Here is a 21675-nt window from a genome sequence, read left to right on the forward strand (position 1 = left end):
AAAGTTTTTGGATTCATGTCTCCTAATGATGTATGGATGATATATTGCATTGTGGGTGTCAATATAAGTGACGGCCATATTTGCCGGTGCTGCTACCGCTGTAAACAACCCAAAGTGTCTGAGAGACACAGAGACGCTCCACTGAATGTCAGGACATTTTTATTTCTTGAATTTACAATGTCTCTAGGAATGTCTTACAAGCCCAACTTGAACGCCCACCTCCCTGGGACTTCCATCAACCAGGGTAAGTCTCCGATTGCAACTGGAGGGCAAGTTTTCCAGCCCTTTTTGGAGGCACAAAAAGAGCGCTGTGGTGCAGCAGGAATACCTGGGGAAAGCCCCAGACTGTAGTTTTTGTCCAGTTCTATACGTAGGGTCAGATCCTCGGAGCTGATTCATATCCGCCATTATTACTAATCACAAACAGCGCTGCGCTTCCCAAGGAGCAAACTTCGGCTCCCCGCGTGGCTCCCGCTCCGAGCCCCGCGGCGCCCCGGGGCGCTGCGCCCAGGCTGGCGTCCAGGTGCCGGCCGCCTCCGCGCGACGCCTCTCAGTTGGTAGCTCTTTTGATCCGGCCGTTCGCTTTCCTCCATGATCGCCTCCCTCGGGCTGCTGATTGATCTGGATCAGGAATATTCTGTTCGCGGCTCAGCCGCGACCGCTGCTGGCCAGACGCTGCAAGTGCCTGGCCGCGCATGGTGTGTGGCGAGGCAGCCTTTGCTCTCTGCTCTTCGGGGCTGGGGGCTTTGCTGTCCCCTGTCTGTGCTTTCTCCAGGGCTGCACCCTAAGGGGACTTTGAAAAAAGCCCCTCACCCCTGATCTGCAAAAGCCCCTTTTTCCAGCAGGGTTGGGTAACCTGGGATTGTCACTCAAAGTGCCTTGGAGAGGATTCATTTGTGTTGCATAAATCTCCCTCCAGAATGAGATGTTAGGCGCTTCATTCTTGTTCGAGAAAACCTATTTTTCCCCCAGTCTGTGTTTATTTTTATTCCCCAGCTTCTCCATCCCCTGCAAAGTTACTTTGATGGATTTAACTTTTTATTTGCAAAGGAAATAGTAATTTAAAAAATAATTTTGGTTGTGAACTTTGCTGTAAAAGTGTGTGTGTGTGTGTGTGTATTTGTATGGGTATGCATGTGAAAGTGTGTGTGGGTATAATTAAGAAAATTCAGAACACAGTTGCAGGAATTAATCCAGAGTGGGGTATTTTCAGGAGATCACCCATATATTTATCTCTCTTAGTGGTACTAAAACAAAATATGGAAAAATTGTGTTTAACCAAGCTAGTCTTACCAGGTCACTCACATGCATAGCATCTACAGGTCTGATATCAAAATATCAACAGGAAGAAATGTGACTTTTAAAACAAAAAGGGTAGAGAGAGAAGTTTTGATGTTTGAAGACGGAGTGGAAATATGCTTCAGTGGTTTTGTAGCACTGCCTGAGATTCTGTTCTTGGGGTATTGATGTGCTAAAGAAATTAAAAGTCCCCAAATGGTACAATGAGAGTTGCAATTTTAGCAGATCTCATTCTACTGAAAGGAATTTGTCATCAGTGGCTAGAGAAGAAAGACATGAACTACAACCGTGGTCCTGCAAACACCTATATATGAGAATAGCTTGAAGCTTGTTCTAGCTGACTTTAATGAGAGGTCCAAGGTGTGTAAAATTCAGCATGCATGTCAGTATTTAAAGGATCATGGCTTGAGATCAGCATGTTACATTTAAAAAAAAAAGTCATGGTCCTGACTTAGATTCTTTGTGACATAATAAAGCAGTATTACCATAAAAAAAAACCAAAAAAAAAAAAAAAACCCAAGCATTGGAACTGTTCCTTTTTGTCTCTCACTACAATCTGTCTCATTCTCTAAAATACCTCCATACAAGAGCAGGGACACTAAGCTTTTTGTTTTGATTTTTGGCTTACGTCATGGAGTGAGGGGAAAACACAAGGCTAACTGCACTTCATATGAAAGAAACGGCTAAGACCATGGCAAATAGGTTACTGAGACCATTAGTTTAAGTAACTTGGGAAGTTTTTTCTGTATTTTTGTTGTTCTCGTTCTGTCTATATGATTTCTGATAAACCATGACACGATTCAAGCTTTAAATTCTTTCATTTGATTAGTCCTCAGTGGCTTTTCAGCAGTCCAGTGTTGTGCTCCTGTTATCCCTGTCTAACTTGTGCTTGCTTAATTGTCAGCTTTACTGCCCAGAGATGCTTTGAAATGAAAAATATCGGAATCGTTATCCAAAATGGACTCTCTCTTTCTCTCTGTCTCCTGCCATTATCCCTCCTTCACCAGCCCTTCCTCTAGCTAGTGGCAATGCCAGCATGATGGCCTGAGGCCAAGGGAGTTAGACAAAGCAGTCCTTGCAGGGGCACACATTGCATTGAGAATGATGTGACTGCAAATGGCTTCCTTCCTTTCTTGCTGGACCCTAAACTGAGTTTCAGGAGGATCCTTCTCTATTGTGTTTTAATGAAATACCACCAGCTCAGCTAGAAGTGCAAATCCTGGGTTTGCTTCCAAACCTGGGTCTCCCTTTCCTTTGTATTCTGTGGAGAGGCTGAAAAAGCAGGACATCTGTCCCTTTGGCCCAAAATCACCTCTGCAGAAGCTGCTCTATCGGAACTTGGAGTGATCAGGAGTCAAGTTTTTCAAGGGGAGGTGGCCAACTTGGAGTCCCTAACAGTGCTGATAATCTGTGCTGCAGGGTTTCTGGTGCAAGTGGGACTATAGAGACTGTGGTGACATGCTTCTGAAGTCTGTGTCTTCACTGCAGAGCTCACTTGTGTTATCTACACTCTGGTTAATTCCACTTAGTCTAGCTCCAGCAAGAGTGGCCACACTGCAAAATAACAGGAGCTACCCAAAGTTGTTGTGTGAGCAGCTGATGAGTTGTGCTAACTTGAGCTGCAGATTATACAGACAGGCAGGTCCACCACCCTCTGGCTATGGGATTTTTGTGTGTGGATGGGTCTTGAATTAGGGACAATGATCAGGTTATAAACCAAGTTACTTGTGCAGGCAAGCCCTGAGAGAGAGGAGAGTTGCCATAGGGCAGGGAGGGCTATAGAGGGTTAATGGGAAATCTGTGGGGTTATCCCCTGCAGATCTCAGAATGGCTGTGTAAGAAAAGTCTGCCTACTCCACAAGCTGCCTACTCCCCAGCTATGTCAGGGTGCTCCAGGGGATTGATTCTCCACTGTGGCAGCTTTTGTCATTTATACAAATTCAAAGAGTAATTTTCTACCAAATCACACTGGTGCTGAACTCACTGTGCCTCACAGGTGTGAGTGATGATGTAAAGCTTGGGACAGAGGGGCTTAAGCCCTGTGTGATTATACTTGCAGTGTTTTTCCAGGTGCTCTTCCCATGGGACTTTTCACGTTGGAGCCTGAAAGATGCAACATTTGGTGCCAGTCCTGTGTTTCTAAACCAGTCGCTGGCAGAAGTATTTTTAATTTCAAGCACAAAGCCCTCTATTTTTTAGTGTTCTCTTTATTATCTCACTCTTTTTTTTCTCTATTTAAGTGCAGTGGAGCCATGATGACTGTATTTTGTTTGTCCCTCAGCATCTTTAATAATGTCAGCTGGAATATGCATGGCTCTGGGAGTAGTATTTGTAAGGTGCATATTGTACTAATCTTTTTCATGTTGTTGTTCTGAGCCTGGTCCTATAGCAATGAGGCTTAACCTCTCCTCCCCAAAATGCTAAGACTAGAGTGAAGTTTTAAAACGCTCATGTGTAAAATCAAGTTCCAGCAGTTTATACCAATGTTGAAGTAGTAGGCTGCATCCTGGATCCACATTGTTTAACAGCAGCCTTTAAACAAAACAAAAAAATATCGTTACCAAGCATTTTCATAGTTCTCACTTCAGTGTCTCCATCCAAAACTTTATAGAGTGCCTGAGGTTCTCCTGCTCCAAAACACAGGTACCTTCTGTTACTTGGTCAAAAAGAAAATCTCTGTTATCTGGCAACAGAATAGGGGCTATGAAACAATATATCTGAGCATTCTGAGTCCAGCCAGTAGAGGGCACTGGAACATATGCACACTAGTTTATTACAATATACCCAATGATATGTTAAATTAATAACATTAAGTTTCTGACTCAGCACAATGAACAAACTGCTTCCTTAATGTTCTTTATGTAATTATATTAGACATGAGCCTGTTGTCCTTTTTCAGATTTTATGAAGTGGGGAGTCTCTTGTTTTGATGGCACTACAGAAAATGAACTACTCTGTTAAGATATCTGTTTGTGGAAGCTGTTACATACTAAACTCTGCTAGACACAAAGAGTAATTTGTAGGCATTTATAAGCGCTTTAACATTTGTTTTCCAGATTTACATTAGTAAAACAAATCTCATCTTGGATTTACTGTTTGAAAGATTTGTAGTGGCATTGTTTTTATGACTGTAATTCAATTTGCTAACATTTAATACAGTGCTTGCTCACTATTCAGTGATCTTATCAAAGATAGCCTGAAAAGAAATGATCTAAACATGCTGAATAGTTAACTTTTTCCAAATATAACTCACCTGGTCCTTTATCAAATGATTGCTTCCTGCCCCCCATTTAAAAAAAAAAAAAGATGATGGCTGGGGAATACGTACAGGTATTTTTTATTGTTTTGAGCAAAAAAGTGTGTTTGGCATTTATAAAACCTAATATGAATTTCCATTGTCTATGGATAAAATATTAAAGCTTAAAAGAGGTTCTTTGGCTGTTATAGAGGAATATCTAGGTAGGGATGTGATAGTTTAAAAGCTTAAACGGTTAACTGATGAGCCTGAGCTCATCGGTTAACCTTCATGGTTACATGTAAGCCCTTCCCCCTTCCCTGCAGTGCTACCTCTGTATCCAAGGCAGCAGCATGGGGTGAGGGAGGGACAAGCAGTAAGACGGAGCCAGAGCACGTGAGGAGCCAACTTTTAAGCAGGCTCCCTGTGAGCACTGGCTTCTGGGGAGTTACCTGTCCTCCTGTGCTGCTACCTCTGATACAACATGGAAAACATATGAAAACATTATATGGGACTGTCAAAAGCCTTGCTAAAACCAAGATACATCACATCTACACCTTCTCCCCTTCCACTAAGATAGTCACCATGTCAAAGAAGGAAATTAGGTTGATGTGGTGTTATTCATACTTGACAAATTCATGTTGGCTATGACTTATAACCCTGTTATCTTCTAGGTGCTAACAATTGGATTGTGTAATAATGTTCCAAAAGCTTTCCTGAGATCAAAGTTAGGTTGACTGATTCTTGGTTCCTCTTATTAAAGATATGTACTGTGTTTGTTTGCCCTTCTCCACTTGTCCTCCATAAGACTGCAGTGAAATTTTGTATAAATTAAGCAAAAACGTTTAGCTCTTTAAGAATGCATCTTCTTTCCTTCTAAGTTTGAGCACTAAAACCATGATTCAGACTGATGTGATGTGCTTGTAAAATGGTCATATTCTACAAATTGGGCTTGGTATCCTCAGAGAAATCCTGGCTCCATTGATTTTTCTCCTTGTGTATAATCACTTGCACCTGTGTTTGGGGCTGTGGAATCCCACCCAGTTGGAAAGGTAACAGCTTGCCCAGAATACAAGGAAATGGAGGAATTTACCCAATGTCTTTAATTTTGTGCTCAGTCAGATCAGGTTTATATGGCTGTGACACCAATCAGCTCAATGTCTGATTCACATTTGTGGTTCTGAGAGTAGAATGAGGCCTATGTATTCAATACTAGGGATGCAAAATTCCATTTGATCAGTGAACCAGGAAATTGTTTAACTGGTTAATTGCTTAAAGGGGGTGGGCTGCTCCAGCCAGGCCAGGTCCATAGCAGGGGTGGGCTGCTTTCTAAATGCATAAATAAGGGCTGAGATGTGTATGGTCGGGAGGGTTGTTTTTAAGAAAAAACTTTTATTTTCTACTCTACTTTGAAATATCAGGTCTTGCCTATTAATTGTCCGAGAATTCTGTGGATGACTCAAAGTAGGGGGATTTAACATCACATGAGAATGACAGTTGAGAGGGGAGCAGGTTTATATTCTGATTCTTTAAGTTGTATTTTTTTTTTAATATCTGTGTTTTCTCAAATGCTTGACAAACACTTAGGATAAAAGTACATTGTGGAGAAATTCAGACTTCCTGTACAGGCACTATGGGATAATGGCATGGATTTTCTCCAGCAAGCACCAAAATAGTCACAGGTTTTGTACCAATACAAATACTTTAGGCAAAAAAGTAAAATTAAACCTCAAACTGAATAGTTATACTTGTGGGATCCCTAGGATGAACACAGTTATACTGGAATAAATGTTCCTTACATATGCATGTTTTCCCCCTTTCTATTCAGAAATAGCTATACTGCTATTAGCACCTGTTACTGTATGTAAGTGGAGTGTTGATGTACCACTTTAACTCTTGTGCATAAACAAGGCTGCAGGTAAGCAAAACAGTAGTTTTGGATGCATAAACATGCCACATGATTGTGTAGTGACAGAAGCTGCTACCACATGGATGTATCGATGTGTTGTAAGCAGATCAGATGAGAGTGCCTTGACTTGGCTATAGAAACATAGTTTACTTTGCAGCATGTGCAGGGTTTTGTGATCTCACCAAGCACAACCTGGCTTCCCATCCACTTCACTTGCTGGCAACAGCAATAGATTTAAAAACACACTTTCTCCTCAGCCTAACGGGTGAAACCAGAGAGAGCAGGAGAAGCTCTACAGAAAGGAAGAGTTGTTAAAGGCAAGGCAGGGGTAGGAGGGATATAGTGCTCCATCTAGCTCCTACTGAAGTCAGTGGAAAGGTTCCTGTTGCCTTGAGCAGGAGCTGGGTTGGGTACATAGGGCCTGATTCTGGGCCTGTTGAAATCTAGAAAACCTTTCCATTAACTTGAACTTCAGTGGGTGCTGAATCAGGCAGAGCGTGAGCAGCTGAAGGGAAGTTGTGGGGGGCCTTAAGGAGGAGGAGTGGGAGTAAATGTAATGGCAGTCATTGCAAGGGAGAGGTGGATCTAAGCAACATAGAGTTACACTAATAGCATATCACAAATGGATGTAGCTTAGATCTACTTACTGCAGGGTCCACTCTGTACTGGATCAACAGAATAAACTCTCCCATCTATTCCCCTTACTCTTTCCATTCTGTTAGAGTACTGGAGTCGATGGGGAGAGTGATTATTAGTTGATTTATCACATTTATACCCACTAGATTGATCACTGCCCTGGCCAGTAGTGAAGACATGCCCCAAGAATGCCACTGAATCTTGAAAGGATGGTATGTCCGAACCTGAGGAGTGCAACTAGCATCTGTCATTCCCTCAGAAGCTCTGGTGACATTAGTACTCCAGCATTAGTCTCTTTTGTCTCTTCAGTGCTGCTAACTGCTAGCATTAAAAAAGTAATGAATCAGGCCCCAAAATCATGGGTGCCCTTTAAAATCATGAGATGTAGAAAAAAAAAAAACGTTTGGAGTTCTTTTTAACCAGAGGTTTCTGATCCTTCAGCGGGAACTTGGGTCACATGGTCAAGTTTTTTTTCTGACAAGCAAGAAAAACCGAAACGCTCAACTTCTCTTTTTAAACTTCTCTAACCACTACTAAAAACTTTCTCTTTGTTAAAAAAAACCAAAACAGGCAAGCTGAGCTTTCTCACATGACCACTTTCCTCCAGCAGCTGGAGCATTAAGAACATCAAATAGCACCAGACCGGTGATGAATCTGTGAGAGTGGTCAGCACTGTTGACAGCTAAAGGTAGATAAATTAGTGTGCCTATCACATAGTCACCCTGGTCCCTGCACTTGCTCCCCTTGGTGATCTGCATCAGCATGGATGGCCTACAGCCAAGGGTTAAGCACATGGGTATCCCAGAATTACCACTATCAGACCTTATACCAGGGTTGGGCAATAATTTCTGACTCAGGAGTCACTCCAAGAATTTAATTTGTCAAGAGCCATGATATTAATGGAGGAGATGTGGGGTCTGGGATGGAGGTTGGGTGCAGAAGGGAGCTTGAGGTAAGGGATTTGGGTGCAGGTGTGGGATCCAGGAAGAAGTTGGGTGGAGGGGGCCATGACCAGGGGCGGACTGGTCCGGCATGATACCAGGAATTTCCTGGTGGGCCGTCCGCCTAAGGGGCGGCTGCTAGAGGAGGAGGATTTGTGATGGGGCACCGCAGCCCCTCACTTTAAATTCCTTGGCGCCGCACACTGGCCATGTACTAGGCACTGTGGAGCTGAGGGAGTGCATGCGCGGCAAGTTCAAACGCCGCGCAACAGGTGAGAGGGAAGATGCCCAGGCGTGGTGTGACGTCACAGCTCGGGACTTTAAAATCACTCCAGGTTTAGCATGTGATCTGGTCTGGAGCTCCCGAAGCAGCTGGGGCCGGATTGCAGACTCCAGCCCTGCAAACTGGAAGGCAGAAGCCAGGGAGGGCAGGGGAAGAATTGGGAGAAGGGGTGGGAGAGGAAGACGCTTGTGTTAGGAGATGAAAATGCCTTGGGGTTTGGGCTCCCCCCGGAGTGCGCACCCCACCCTCCAGCAAGCTGCACAAGCTGCATTTGCCTGTGCACCTTCCCCAGACAAAAAGAGGGGGGCAAAATTTCTTTTGCTTGGGGCGGCAAAAAACCTAGAGGCAGCCCTGGACACAGGGAAAGGGGGAGGGGCACAGAGGGGTGATGTCAAAAAGGGGGAGGGGCACGCAGGGGTCATGGGGAGGGCCGTTCTCAATCCATTTCTGGGCCTATTTTGATTTCCCGTCCGCCCCTGGTCGTGACCTGGGATAGCAGACCCAGTTGCAGAAGGAGGTTAAGTGTCCAGGATGGGGTTGTGACCTGGGGCAGGAGTGCAAGGAGGGGGTACAGAGATTTGGATTGTGACTGGGGGTAAGGGATTGGGTGCAAGGTCTGGGTGGGGGTTGTGACCTGGAAGTGGGTGCAAGAGGAGGTGCAGGGTCTGGGAGGGAATATGGTGCAGGAGCAAGGGTGCAGAGGGTTTGGGTTACATGAGGTAGGAGTGCATGAGGGGGAGGCAGATGTTTGAGTGCGCAAGGTGCTGGGGTGCAGTGACATAGCGAAGGGCATGGGGAGGCAGTTGCTCCTGGGTGCCACACTAGGAGGGTGCCAATTTAGTTCCCCCTCCACTTCCCCTGTCATCTCTCGGCTCACCTGTTCCTCTTCTGCTCGCCACTGCCGGCTGGAGCCTCCTTTCTGCCCCCAGCCCAACTTTCCTCCATCTCTGCTGGCACGTTAGTGCGTGTGGGGGGCCGGGCCCAAACTGAAGGGGGCAGGAGAAGACGTGATACAAGCTCTCCTCTTCTTCCCAGGGTCAGGCTTAGCCATGTGCCAGATTTGGGGCCCCTCTAAGGCGGGCGCAAATTTTGCCTTTGCTCCTGGGTGTATAACTCTCTTGCTTCGCCTCTGCTGGGGTGCCAGAGGCAGGCTCTAGCTGGGAGGCTCTTACTCTGGCCAGCAGTCCAGCCCAACAGTTTCCTCAGCCAGGCAAGAGCCATGTGTGCTGCTCTGAATGTTGAAAGCCTGGGGGGAGGGGTATTTTGCAGGCCCAGTGGGAGCAGCAAGTTTGTGCTGGTGGCAGGGGCAACATGCAGAGCTTCTCCCCCTCTGCCCCCTGGGCTCACAGTATTCAGAAAACTGCTGTGAGCAATATGTGCGAGCAGAGGAGGCAGGGAACCAGACTGAGGCTCTGCTGTGCCTGCAGACCGAATCTGGTAGCTAGGTGGGCTGGACCCAGGCTGAAGGCTGCATTTTGCCTGCCCCTGACTTACACCATTTGGTGGTCAACAGCCGTGGACCTCAGTTGGATCAACCAAAGGACTTTAAGTTGTCCCACCCTGCCACCCCTCAGGGACAGCTTTAGGAAGTGCAGGGCCCGATTCGTGGGGGCGGGACCACGCATACTCCGCACGCCAAGGGCAGCACCGCACATGCACTGCGCTCCTGGGAAAGGGCCCTTTTAGGCGTGGGGCCCCCCTGTTAGGTGTGGGGCCTGATTCAGGGGAATCAGCCTAAAGCCGGCCCTGCCACCCCTACCTGTGCAGTGAGAACACACTGCTCTAGCTTCCAGAAGTTCAGGTCTATAGAGTTTAGACTCCAGGTGGCCTCATACCTTGTGCTGGCAGAAGGAAAAAGCTGCTCAGGTAACCTAGAAGAGGCCATAGATCAAAGAGGGGCAACTAGGCTAGTGAGGGGGACGCATAAGTGGCCTCCTTCATCTCAATGTTTACAAGACTGTCGTAACCAAGATAGTCTCCTGAGATAGGGTAGTTCAGCTAATTTCACTTGCATATCTAGAATGTGTGGGGCATGCCTCTTGCACTGTCGCAGCCCATGGATTGGATACAGAGGGAGCTCACAGCTCTCACAGACAATGTTGTGTGCAGTCTTGTGCCTCGCTTCATATGTGTGTGTCGCTTTTGTAGTATCAGTAGGAAAAAAACTATGTGGATGAAAACCAACAGAATCTGGCAAACCTGTGAGTGGGCAAAAGTAAACAAAATGTCTCATGGACCACACGTAGAATCCCAATGGGTTACATGCAGCCTTTGGGCCACAGGTTGCCCGTCACGCCCATATAGTGCTGTGCCAAGCTCATCAGTGGTTTGAATTAGCTCAGGTAGCCGACAGGAAGCCAAAGAAATACAACATCCAAACTCTCTCTGTGCAATACAGGCATTTTGACATCTGACCTGGTCTCCTATGACTTGGGATGTGGGGCTTGCTGACCTGGTTTTCTTGCTCATTATAATGACAGGGTCTAGTAAATGTAATTTGAAATCTATTAAATGCTTAGATACACACACTTATTTTCGATTAAGTAAAAACATCTAAGGTCCAGGGCCATTGCTGGGGATTTATGGCAGAGTTGATAGGCTGAGAAAAAGCCAACATCCATTACCCCTCCCCAAACCCCACACTTGAGCTCATTATGATCACAAACTGTATCTTAAATAAATACAACAATTTGATTTTATTCTGCTGAGTCCCACTCACTCCTCACCCGCCCTCTGGGAATGGCTGGCCGGCATCTGACATGGGCACTTGCAGCGCATGAAGAGCTGGTATCACAGCCAAGCTAAATCCCTTTCTTTGTTCTCAGTGCCTGCTGCTGCTGATAAAGTGGTTGGCGCATGGCATTATGTCTTATTACATTTTTGATGCAGACTGCAAAGAAACAGGTAAACTCACCATGGTTACCACTACTTATCATTCGGCAGGACACTCTTTACTCTGTAATGGCCTCTCGTGTCTGCATCACAGCTTTGCATATATTGTGGAAAAAGTAGACAAGACAATATGCACCAGTGACAAATTCCATCCATCTGATTTATTAATTCACTGCATTTGGTGTCATTAAAATATTAGCACCAATCCCCTCTCCCATAGCTGTCTGATAGGATCAGGCTTTTAGTAAATTCTCCTTATTTGTTGCATAGTTTTTCCTTTTATTGGCTACAGGCCTAATCTGCAGCTGCCCTCTGCTGCAATGCCATAATTATTGTCAGTGTCCAGATCTGTGAAACTTTCCCATGCAGCACCTTGGTGTGGAGTCATTGCTTTGTCTCCCTGCATCAGGCACCTGATAGTTTTTGTTCTTATCTGTATGCTCCTTGTGTTGTGATCTTCTATTCAGGCTGGGAATGTGACAGAGTCCAAATTAACCTGGTCTAAGGAGATAAATGGAATGTCTGTTCTATATTGTTAAATAGCAGCCAGCTGAAATAAATAAATTTTCATTGTTTTCCTACCTCTTTTTTTTTTCTTTTTAACTTCATAGGCAGTAGGAAAAATGTTCTGTCTAGTTGCTAGAATAGGTAACTGGAGTTTAGATCCCTGAATGTCTTGTCATTGTAAACCAATTCAGGGGTTGGTCCTGTAAATGCCTCGCCTCAGAGATGGTATACTTACTATTGCAAGCAGGTCTGCTAATGGGTGGGAGGGGGACGAGAAAAGGAGGCAGCTTCCCTCAGGGCCTGCCGATTCAACGGGGCCTGGAGTTCCCTGCTGTTGCTGCTGCATGGTGCTCAAATTCCTAGATCCTTTAAGTCGCCACCTAGCCTGCTGCAGTGAGCGCTCTGGGCAGCTCTGAGGGCAGGGAGGGGCGGGAGGGAGTGCAGCACAGAGGGCTTGCTGGCCCTGCCCCACTCTTGCTTCCCAAGGCCCTGCCCTTTCTGGGAATGTGGAACTGCCTCCTCCCACCTGGCCCAGAGGCCCATGGAAGCTATTGGGGTCCCTAACTGCAAGCACTTTCACAGATTTCAATTACACTTTCAAGAATCATCTGATAGCAAAGAGTTTATAGGATTGGGCCCATGCTTTGTGAATTTAGGGAAAGAAATCTGCCTATGCCTAGCTTCCTTTTCTGTAAAATGAGTTTAACCAAATCCCCCCTACTTTACATTTGCTGGGCTAATTAATGGTTGTAAAGCATTGAGACTCTAGGAGAAAGTGTGCTACTTCCTGCCAAGTGGCCTCATGGATGTCTGTTTGATGCCATAATCATAGATTTTTTTGAAATGTTGGGTAAAACAGAGATATAAAAATATTGCACGTATAAGTGTCTCATGAGACAACAACTCACAGTACAGAGTGTAATTATGAACATTAGTCATTAGAAAAAGGTGTGTGTTCATACCTCATGTTAGCTATCCTGTGAAGACGAAGCAGTGTGTAGTTTTTCAAATTAGCAGATTGAGCTAAAGGTTAAAGGGGAGATGAGTCTTTAACTTAATCTATGGATTCATGAAAAAGCTAGAGCCTGCCTTGTCCACATTTGGATTTTATCCTGCATTAGCAAACACAAGTGAAGAACATACTTTGTTTTCTGTAGTAAAGACAAGACCTCAGGGTTCCCTGTAATTGCTATTGAAGCACAATGATCCTTCCAAAATGAGGAAGATCAGACTGCTGATTCCACCATGCACTCAATAGCTATTCCTATAGTGTGATTGCTGGTGCTGGGGTCTTTGCAAAAATGAGTAAGAATCGGGAGTAAAACACTAACCAGAACAAAACGACTCCCATAATGTCAAATCCTTTTCATTTTTATTTCACTTAAATTCCCCATGGGGATGGTAAATGAAGGCTGTGGAGGTGAGAAGGGAGTGGGAGAGGCCTTGGAATGTTAAGGAAGGTGAGAAGGAAGCTAGTGTGTCTGCAAGGCTGCAGGGAGAGCATGGATAAAGGGGGAAGCAACAGTGGAAGCAGGAAGAGAAAAGAAAAAACAGCTAACCACGAGGCTGATTCTTCAAACCCTACTTGAGCAGAACACCCGAAAAGGTTGTGAAAACAAGAAGCAGGATTGGGACCCTTACATGCCTTTTGATTTGGAATGGTGCATTTCCTGAAAAGCATGGCTGGTCGCAGATGATCAAGGGGGCTGTTACAAGTGTGCAGATGAGATCAATGTATGCCAGTAGCAGACTGTGATGTTGACATGATGCAGGACACTAGTTCTGTCCATCATGTGCTTCTCCTTAAATTGTTGATTGTGGCCCTCTAGGAAAAGGAGGAAATTATCTGAAATTTCTTTCCCGACAATTTTGAATGTTCGAAATTGATTAAGGAATTTGTTCAGATTCTTCTCTATTGGGGGAGATCTTAGATAACATTGACAAAACCTATTAAATGAGGTCTTGTAACTCTTGGTTAATTAAGAAGCAACAGCCATCATTTGAAGAACTTACTATTTTTAAAATAATCAAGATGGAACATGAAGCAGACAATTACTTCTGTTACAATCCATGTAAAAATGTATTACCCTAGATCTGTCAGTAATTACTTAAGAGAACTATCAAATTTAGATAGACACAAAAGTAAATATATTTTTGTAATAAGAATGTTTTCAGTGCAGTTTATCTCCTCTCTGAAATATGATGATCTCATGAGATATCAGTCTTAGAATCAAAAAAGTGATGCTATATTAATGTTATATTTCCCTTGGTTTATTAGCGTTGCCCAATGCTATTGGTTAAACATGTTTGACATCACAGAAGAGATGAATGTGATGAACAAAATTCACTGATGATGTCACACATCAAATAGTTGTGTTAGCTGAAAAAAGCTTTTAGGAAGATTTGCATTACAAATGTGATAATATTTATTGTAAAATTCCAGCCATACAATTTGCACTGTAAATGTGAAAATTACATAGTATTCATATTAGACTTATTTGGAAGTATATCTGCAATTCTGTTGTCTATACAGAACATGTAATTGTGTATACTATTGAATTTTTAGTGATCTGCAGAAAAAAGTTGACAGGATAATGTTAATTTAAAAATAGCCTCACTACTATGGACTTATGTATATTGACTAATTCATATGTAGATAATAAATATTGATTTCATGTTTTTTCTTTCTCAAAAGCTGGAAGTGTTCACTCTCCCTCCACAAGTATGGCATCATCTGCACAATACAGACAGCTTATAAATGATTATGGACCCCCATCGCTAGGCTATACACAAGGGATGCAGGTAAAATTACAATTTTTAATGGTGTTGATGAGGAGGTTTGAGCATTAATGTGAGTTGTGGCATATAGTTTGATGTGACCCTCCATTGCTTTGAAATGAATTACAAGTGTTAGTCAGATTCATCACGTGGCTCTTGGTTTCATATTAGACTAACTGTACTGCTATCCGGGGGTTATAGAATCCTATATAAATCTGGAAGGGACTTTAAGAAGTTGTCTAGTCCATCTTCCCATGCTGAACCAGAGTATTTAATAAGTAATTATGAGTTCTTGACCTCCTCGCTACCAGCGAAACACATGTTTGAAAATAAAGGCATAGATATAAAATGATCAAGGCTTATAATCTGATGGTAAAGGATGAAACAAACAGGACTCTGTTAGTATGACTTTTAAAATATAAAAGATATTTTAAAATATATAATCTAAAAGATATAAAATATAAATATATAATATAAAATACGTTTTAAAATATAAAATATATTTACTATATCTCTAACTCTAAATTAAGATTTACTTCAGAAAAACAATGTCATAAAATGCATGATCCAAACTTGCCTATTGGCTGATATATGAATCTGACTGATCAACTTTTGTGTAGTGGCTTCCATTTAGCAGGGAGAAGAAGGCCTTCTCTTTGTAGATGGACAGCTTTTTTGTACTTTTTTTTCTTTCTCACTGACTTCCCATCTGTTTTAACATACTCTGAAAATATTTTTGGTTAGTTTTTGACTAAACTACTACTTAAAATTAAAAAGAATAGCGGGAGTAAGAGTGATGAACTTGAGTGTGCTATTTAATTATCTGAAGTACAGGGATTTGCAATACAGGCAGTCGGATCCGCAGTTACGAACGGAGTTTGCTGCCCGTCTTCCTGGTCTGCTGAAGACCAGCAGACCAGGGAGACGGGAAGCAAAGCCTCTGAGGACGCCGACAGCGGGACAGCCACGGCGCGTCTGGGCTGTCCGCTGCCCGTGGCTTTGCTCCACGTCTCCCCAGACCAGGGAGACTGGGAGCAAAGCCGGGGAGCACGCGGGCAGCGGACAGCCCTGACGCGCCGTGGCTGTCCCACTGCCGGTGTGCTTCGCGGCTTTGCTCCCCGTCTTGCTGGTCTGCTGGAGACCAGGGAGACGGGGAGCAAAGCCGCGGAGCACGCAGGCAGCAGGACAGCCGCGGCGCGTTTGGGCTGTCCCGCTGCCCCCGTGCTCCGCGGCTTTGCTCCGGACGCCTGTGGTACAGCAACTGGGGCGCTGCCGGTTGGTCCCGTAGCGCCGCTCTGGGTGCTACTGGACCAACCCGGCAGCACCCCAGCTGCTCTGCCCCAGGCGTCCTGATTCAGCCACTGCTGGTCAGTTTCAGCAGCGGCTGAATCAGGACGCCTGGGGCAGAGCAGCTTGGGTGCTGCTGGGTTGGTCCAGTAGCACCGAGGAGCGGCGCTACTGGAGCAACCCAGCAGCACCCAAGCTGCTCTGCCCCAGGCGTCCCCAAGTCAGCCGCTGCTGAAACTGACCAGCGCTGACTACAGGAAGCCCGAGGCAGAGTTGCTCTGCCCCGGGCTTCCTGGAATCAGCCGCTGATCAGTTTCAGCAGCAGCTGACTTGGGGACGCCTGGGTTCTTAAGTTGAATCTGTATGTAAGTCGGAACTGGCGTCCAGATTCAGCCTGTTGAAACTGATCAGCGGCTGATTCCAGGAAGCCCGGGGCAGAGCAACTCTGCCTCGGGCTTCCTGTAGTCAGCCGCTGGTCAGTTTCAGCAGCGGCTGAATCTGGATGCCAGTTCCGACTTACATACAGATTCAACTTAAGAACAAACCTACAGTCCCTATCTTGTACATAACCCGGGGACTGCCTGTACATTTGGATGAAATGTTACAAGATTCCAACTCTGCTGTTAGGTCTACCCAGTTAGATCCTTGTAACTGCAGGGCACCTCATCATACCTGATTGCAGGAGCTAATGCCTGTGTTTAAAACCCTGTAGAATTTTAAATTTGATGCATTTAGTGCAAGTGATCACGAACAAATGGGGCACATTATAAATTTGATTTTTATGATTATTTTAATCTGCTGTGGGTTTTTTTTTTGCCGTGTATAATTCAGATTAATTTCTTTCAAACTGTAGGGTACGAGCAGCAGTCAAGTACCACAAAGCAAATATGCAGAACTTCTAGCTATCATAGAAGAATTAGGAAAAGAAATTAGACCTACATATGCTGGAAGTAAAAGTGCCATGGAGAGGTTAAAACGAGGTAACTTTTAAAATTAGAGTAGACTGTTTTTTCGATCCGTTACTTACAAACCACTTCTCCACATTCCTCATTTCAGAGATTGGGAAACCCTTATTGCTGGCTTGACGTAGCATGTTATGAGTTGTGTGTTTAACATAGCTGAGCAATAACCCATTTTCTTCCTAAATGACAAGCCAATGACTGAATGTATTTCATGTGCACAAGAGAGGAGTACTGGTTAGAGTAGCTTGCACCCTGTTTCAGTACCCTCATTGTGTACATTACATCAGTGTAGGCTCCCAGAAGACTTAGAATTCCCTAAACACATTCCCTGGACACCAAACCATGTAACAAATTGTCACCTATACACCACTTTTCCAGCTGGCCCGCTTAATCTTAATGGAATGTTTATTTGCTTGAAGAGATTCTACTCTGTGGAAACTTGCATGTGAGGGTCCAATGAAGATGAAGCTGGGGAAAAATAAACAAAAACAACAGGAGTCTAACATTGTACTTGTCAACATATTCCTCCATCATGTGCATTCCTACTCCTGGCTCCCTTTTGTTTGTAAATTCCACTTGCTTAAACGGTCTCTTTTATATCACTAAGCAGACATAATTAGATCTAAGGGAGCCCTGGGGCTGCTAGAATCTACATGCATGTCTCCACTACAGCCAGGATTAATTCTGTGGCAATCGATCCACCAGGGATCGAATTAGTGGGTCTAGCGATGACACGTTAAATCAACTGCTGATCGATTGGACATCAACTCCGGTACTCTGTCAGAATCAGAAGAGTTTCTTCCATTGACTCAGATTGATGTGGACCTTGCAGTAAGTAGATCTAAGCTATGTCAACTTGAGGTATGCTACTAACATAACTCAAATTGTTTAGCTCAGATCAAATTTTCCACATTGGCTTGTCCTAAGGGCAGTGTTCCCTGTAAGCTGAGTGCTTGGGCAGCTGACCAGGAGAGATTCAGGTGCCATCCAGTTGTTTGGAAGAGAGTCTACAGCTGCTCATAGCCAGCAGCACATATTTCAATGGGTGGTGCACATCTGCACTTGCCTTGGTGCATATACCAAAAGTTATTCTGCATATAGATGGAAAAAAATTAGAAGGAACAATGCCTAAGGGCCCAGTTCATCAGTGGTCTATAGTTCCTTTTTGCGAGCAAAAGAGGGTAGTAAAAATCCTTTCCTCTCCGTATTAGGAAAATTACTGCATGCCTTACAGCTGGTATCCCAGCCCCACACCATTCTCTGCAGGAGGCATATCAGGGACATTCCTGAAGGAACAGGGCCGTGGCTTGGCGATTCCCACATCCTACCTGCTGAAGTGACCAATAAGGGTCATGGGCAGCTAGGTGCAGGGCAGTTCCCCAAGCTGCTTCATCTTGTGCCAACGGCTAAAATGGTCTCTGATTAGCTCAGCAATAGGGTGGTGCAAAGGTGAAGCCAGAAGTATTTAAGGCCCAGCCATTAAAGGGAGAGTAATATATCTGCCACAAAGGGCAATAAAATGATTAGTAGCTGTTCTTGGAAGAGATGTAATAAACTCTGCTGATAAGAGTTGTAAAGTGGAATCGGGGTGGACTGAAATCGATGTCGCAGGAGTCTCTTTATTGCACTGTCTGAGTCTGTCAAAATAGATCAAGAATGGCAGTAGGCTAATGAAAAGGACATGGAAAAGGCCTGGAAAAGTTCAGTCTGCCACCCTGAACAATTACTAGATTAAAGTTGTGCTTTTGTACACTAGTGAATGTGAATTTTTATAGGCAACATGGATATCAGCCAATTTTTCTGACATCTTTTGACTCAGAACCTTACCCACTCAACATTGTAAGAGGTTCCTACAAAGAGGAATTAAATTTGTGTGGAGGGAGCATGCAGTAGCATGATGAGAAGGGGCTGGGACAATGTTCCCATTCATCTTTTCTATTCATCTGAGGATTTTTTCCATTTATTTGCAGAAAATAAAGCTTACCTGTAACTTTTGTTCTTCGAGAGGTGTTGCTCATGTCCATACGAATCAGGTATGCACACTGCATCTTCTGGAGCATTTTCCCTAGCGGTACCTGTAGCGCCGGCAGAACTCCCCCTGGAGTGGCGCCGCTATGGTGGAGCATAAGTACCCCTGCTGGTGCTCCCCCACCTCAGTTCCTTCTTGCCGGAAACTCCAACAAAGGGGAAGTGGGGGGAAATCGAATGGACATGAGCAACACATCTCAAAGAACAACTGTTACAAGTAAGTAACCGTTCTTTTCTTCTTCGAGTGGTTGCTCATGTCCATTCGAATCAGGTGACTTCCAAGCCAACCCCACTTACGGAGGAGGGGTCGGAGCACCCAGAAAGAGAAGTTACGAAAGTTGAACAACCCAAAATATATTTATTCAAGTAACATAACACAGAGAACTGTTGAATAAAGTGCAGTATGGTACAGAGAAAAAAAACAACACATTTACAACACGGAGCTGAGAACCACAGAGCCCAACCCTGCGTCCTTCCTGGCCTGCTATGTCAGCGCATAGTGCGCCATAAAGGTATGCACTGATGACCACGTGGCCGCCCTGCAAGTTTCCATAATTGGAACCTGCGCCCCAAAAGCTACAGAGGATGCCTGCGCCCTGGTGGAATGTGCTGTAATCTGGGGCGGGACCTTCCAGGCCAGGACATAAGACTCCCTGATACACCCCGCGACCCCATTGGACAACCTCTGGGTCGAGATAGGGAGTCCTTTCATTCTGTCCGCGAAAGCAACGAACAGTTGCTTGGACTTATGAAAGAGTTTCGTCCTATCGACATAGAAGGCTAATGCCCGCCTACCATCTAGGGAGTGGAGCACTTGCTCCCTAGGAGAGGCATGGGGCTTTGGAAAGAAAACTGGTAGGTAAATTTCTTGGGACAGATGGAACGGTGACACCACCTTTGGGAGAAAGGCCAGGTGAGAGCGGAGCCGCACATTATTCTCCGAGAACACTAGGTAGGGCGGGTTTACAGTTAGCGCCCTCAGCTCGGAGACCCTGCGAGCCGACGTAATGGCTACAACGAACACAACCTTCATAGAGAGATTCTTCAAAGAGCACGTGGCCAGTGGCTCAAAGGGGGGCGACACAAATCTAGACAACACGAGGTTAAGGTCCCAAGCGGGAAGAGGGGGTCTAACTGAGGGGTACAACTTATCCAAACCCTTAAGGAACCTTTTGACCACAGGATCAGAGAACAGAGAGACTCCAGCCGATCCAACATGGAAGGCGGAGAGTGGTGAGACATGGACTTTGATAGAAGAGGTAGAGAGGCCACCGAACCTAAGCTCGAAAAGGTAGTCCAGAATGGACGGGACAGGTGCACAGGATGGGTGCACCCCCCTTCTGGACACCCAAGACGAGAACCGCTGCCACTTGGCTGCGTAGGACTGCCTGGTGGACGGCTTCCTGCTACCTAGGAGCACCATCTGCACCTCCTGGGAACATTCCCTTTCTGGTTGGGTCAGGCATGGATAAACCAGGCTGTCAGGTGGAGAGAGCTGAGATTCGGGTGAACCATGAGCCCCCCATCCCAAGGTTGGGTGAGGAGATCCCAAACCAGTGGGAGCGTTATAGGCTCCTCGGTGAGCATATCCATCAGGATCGGGCACCAGAACTGCCTGGGCTACCGAGGGGCTATCAGGATGACCATGGACCTGAAGGTCCTGACCCTGGTCAGAACCCTGGGAATTAAGGGAAATGGAGGGAATGCATAGAGGATGCCCGCCGGCCAAGGCATGGTCATGGTATCTCCCCTGGAGAGGCCCCCCAGGCCCAACAGGGAGCAGTAACTCTGGCACTTGGTGTTGTATGCCGAGGCAAACAGGTCTAGTAGGGGACAACTCCACCTGTGGAAGACAGGACGAAGGGCAGAATCCTTGAGGGACGATTCGTGGGCTCCGAAGGACCTGCTTAGAGCATTGGCCAGCAAGTTTTGCACCCCGGCAGGTACTCTGCCTGCAAAGCTATATTGTGTGCTGTGGACAAGTCCCACAGCCACAAAGCCTCGCGACAGAGGGGAGGCAACCGGGATCCCCCCTGCCTGTTGCTCCGAGAATAATGCTTTGCCATCAAAAGGGAGATCCTGAATAGTAGTGTGGACATCAGGAGGTATTCCAGATACCTGCAGCCAGGCACCACGGCACATAACTACACCTGACGCCATGGTGCGGGCTGCAGAGTCAACAGCATCCAGGGAATTCTGAAGAGCTGTACAGGCAATAGTCCTACCCTCTGTGGTCATAGCCGCAAACTCCTAACGTGCCTCGGCGGGAAGCCTATCCTTAAACTTATCCATTGCCTGCCATGTGTTATAGGAGTATCGGCTCAGCATTGCCTGTTGGTTAGCAATGCGGAGCTGCACCCCACCAGTGGCATTCACCTTACGCCCCATCAGGTCGAGGTGTTTGGGCTCTCTAGCCTTCGGGGACAGCCCCGGCTGCGGAAGTCTCTCCTTCTGGGCCGCGGCTTGGACTACCAGGGACCCCGGGACAGGCTGGGAATATAGGTGCTCGTGCCCCGACTGCGGGACATAATAGCGTCTCTCGATTCCCTTTAAGGTAGGGGTTAAAGATACTGGGGTCTGCCACAGGGCGTTAGTGATCTTAGCCACAGTCTTATTGAGTGGCAAAGCCAAGCGGGCCGGGACACCCAGGTTGGAAGCCAGACGCTGGAGCAGATCTTGATGCGACCGCGCATCTATTGTCGGCATCGCCAGTGTGGGATCTGCTAACGCTTCGTCAGGAGATGAGGACGACGACGACTCCTGGAGCAGCACTGGATCCAGCATAGGGCCCGACGGAGGGGGTGGGTGGGCAGGCGGCACTGCGTGTGGAAGCGGGTCTGGCACCGAAGCCTGCGGATCTCTAGTGACATCGATAATAGCAGCCCTCTGAGGCGAGGGAGGGGGTCGTGACAGCGACG

At 45.9% G+C, this 21675-nt stretch overlaps 1 protein-coding gene and 1 pseudogene across 1 annotated transcript in view; one reads left to right on the forward strand and one right to left on the reverse strand.

Moving 5' to 3' along the window:
- CDK2AP1 (cyclin dependent kinase 2 associated protein 1) overlaps window positions 1–21675 on the forward strand; it is a 25407-nt gene continuing 3732 nt past the window's right edge. The window contains exons 1-3 of the mRNA XM_006113723.4: window positions 1–244; window positions 14398–14504; window positions 16621–16747. Of these exons, the coding sequence (XP_006113785.2) occupies window positions 16–244; window positions 14398–14504; window positions 16621–16747 (463 nt within the window). The 5' untranslated portion in view covers window positions 1–15. The remainder of the gene's footprint in view (window positions 245–14397; window positions 14505–16620; window positions 16748–21675) is intronic.
- LOC142818508 (uncharacterized) overlaps window positions 17117–21675 on the reverse strand; it is an 11809-nt pseudogene continuing 7250 nt past the window's right edge.

Source organism: Pelodiscus sinensis, chromosome 15, assembly GCF_049634645.1.
Source record: "Pelodiscus sinensis isolate JC-2024 chromosome 15, ASM4963464v1, whole genome shotgun sequence".
Classification (NCBI taxonomy): domain Eukaryota; kingdom Metazoa; phylum Chordata; order Testudines; family Trionychidae; genus Pelodiscus; species Pelodiscus sinensis.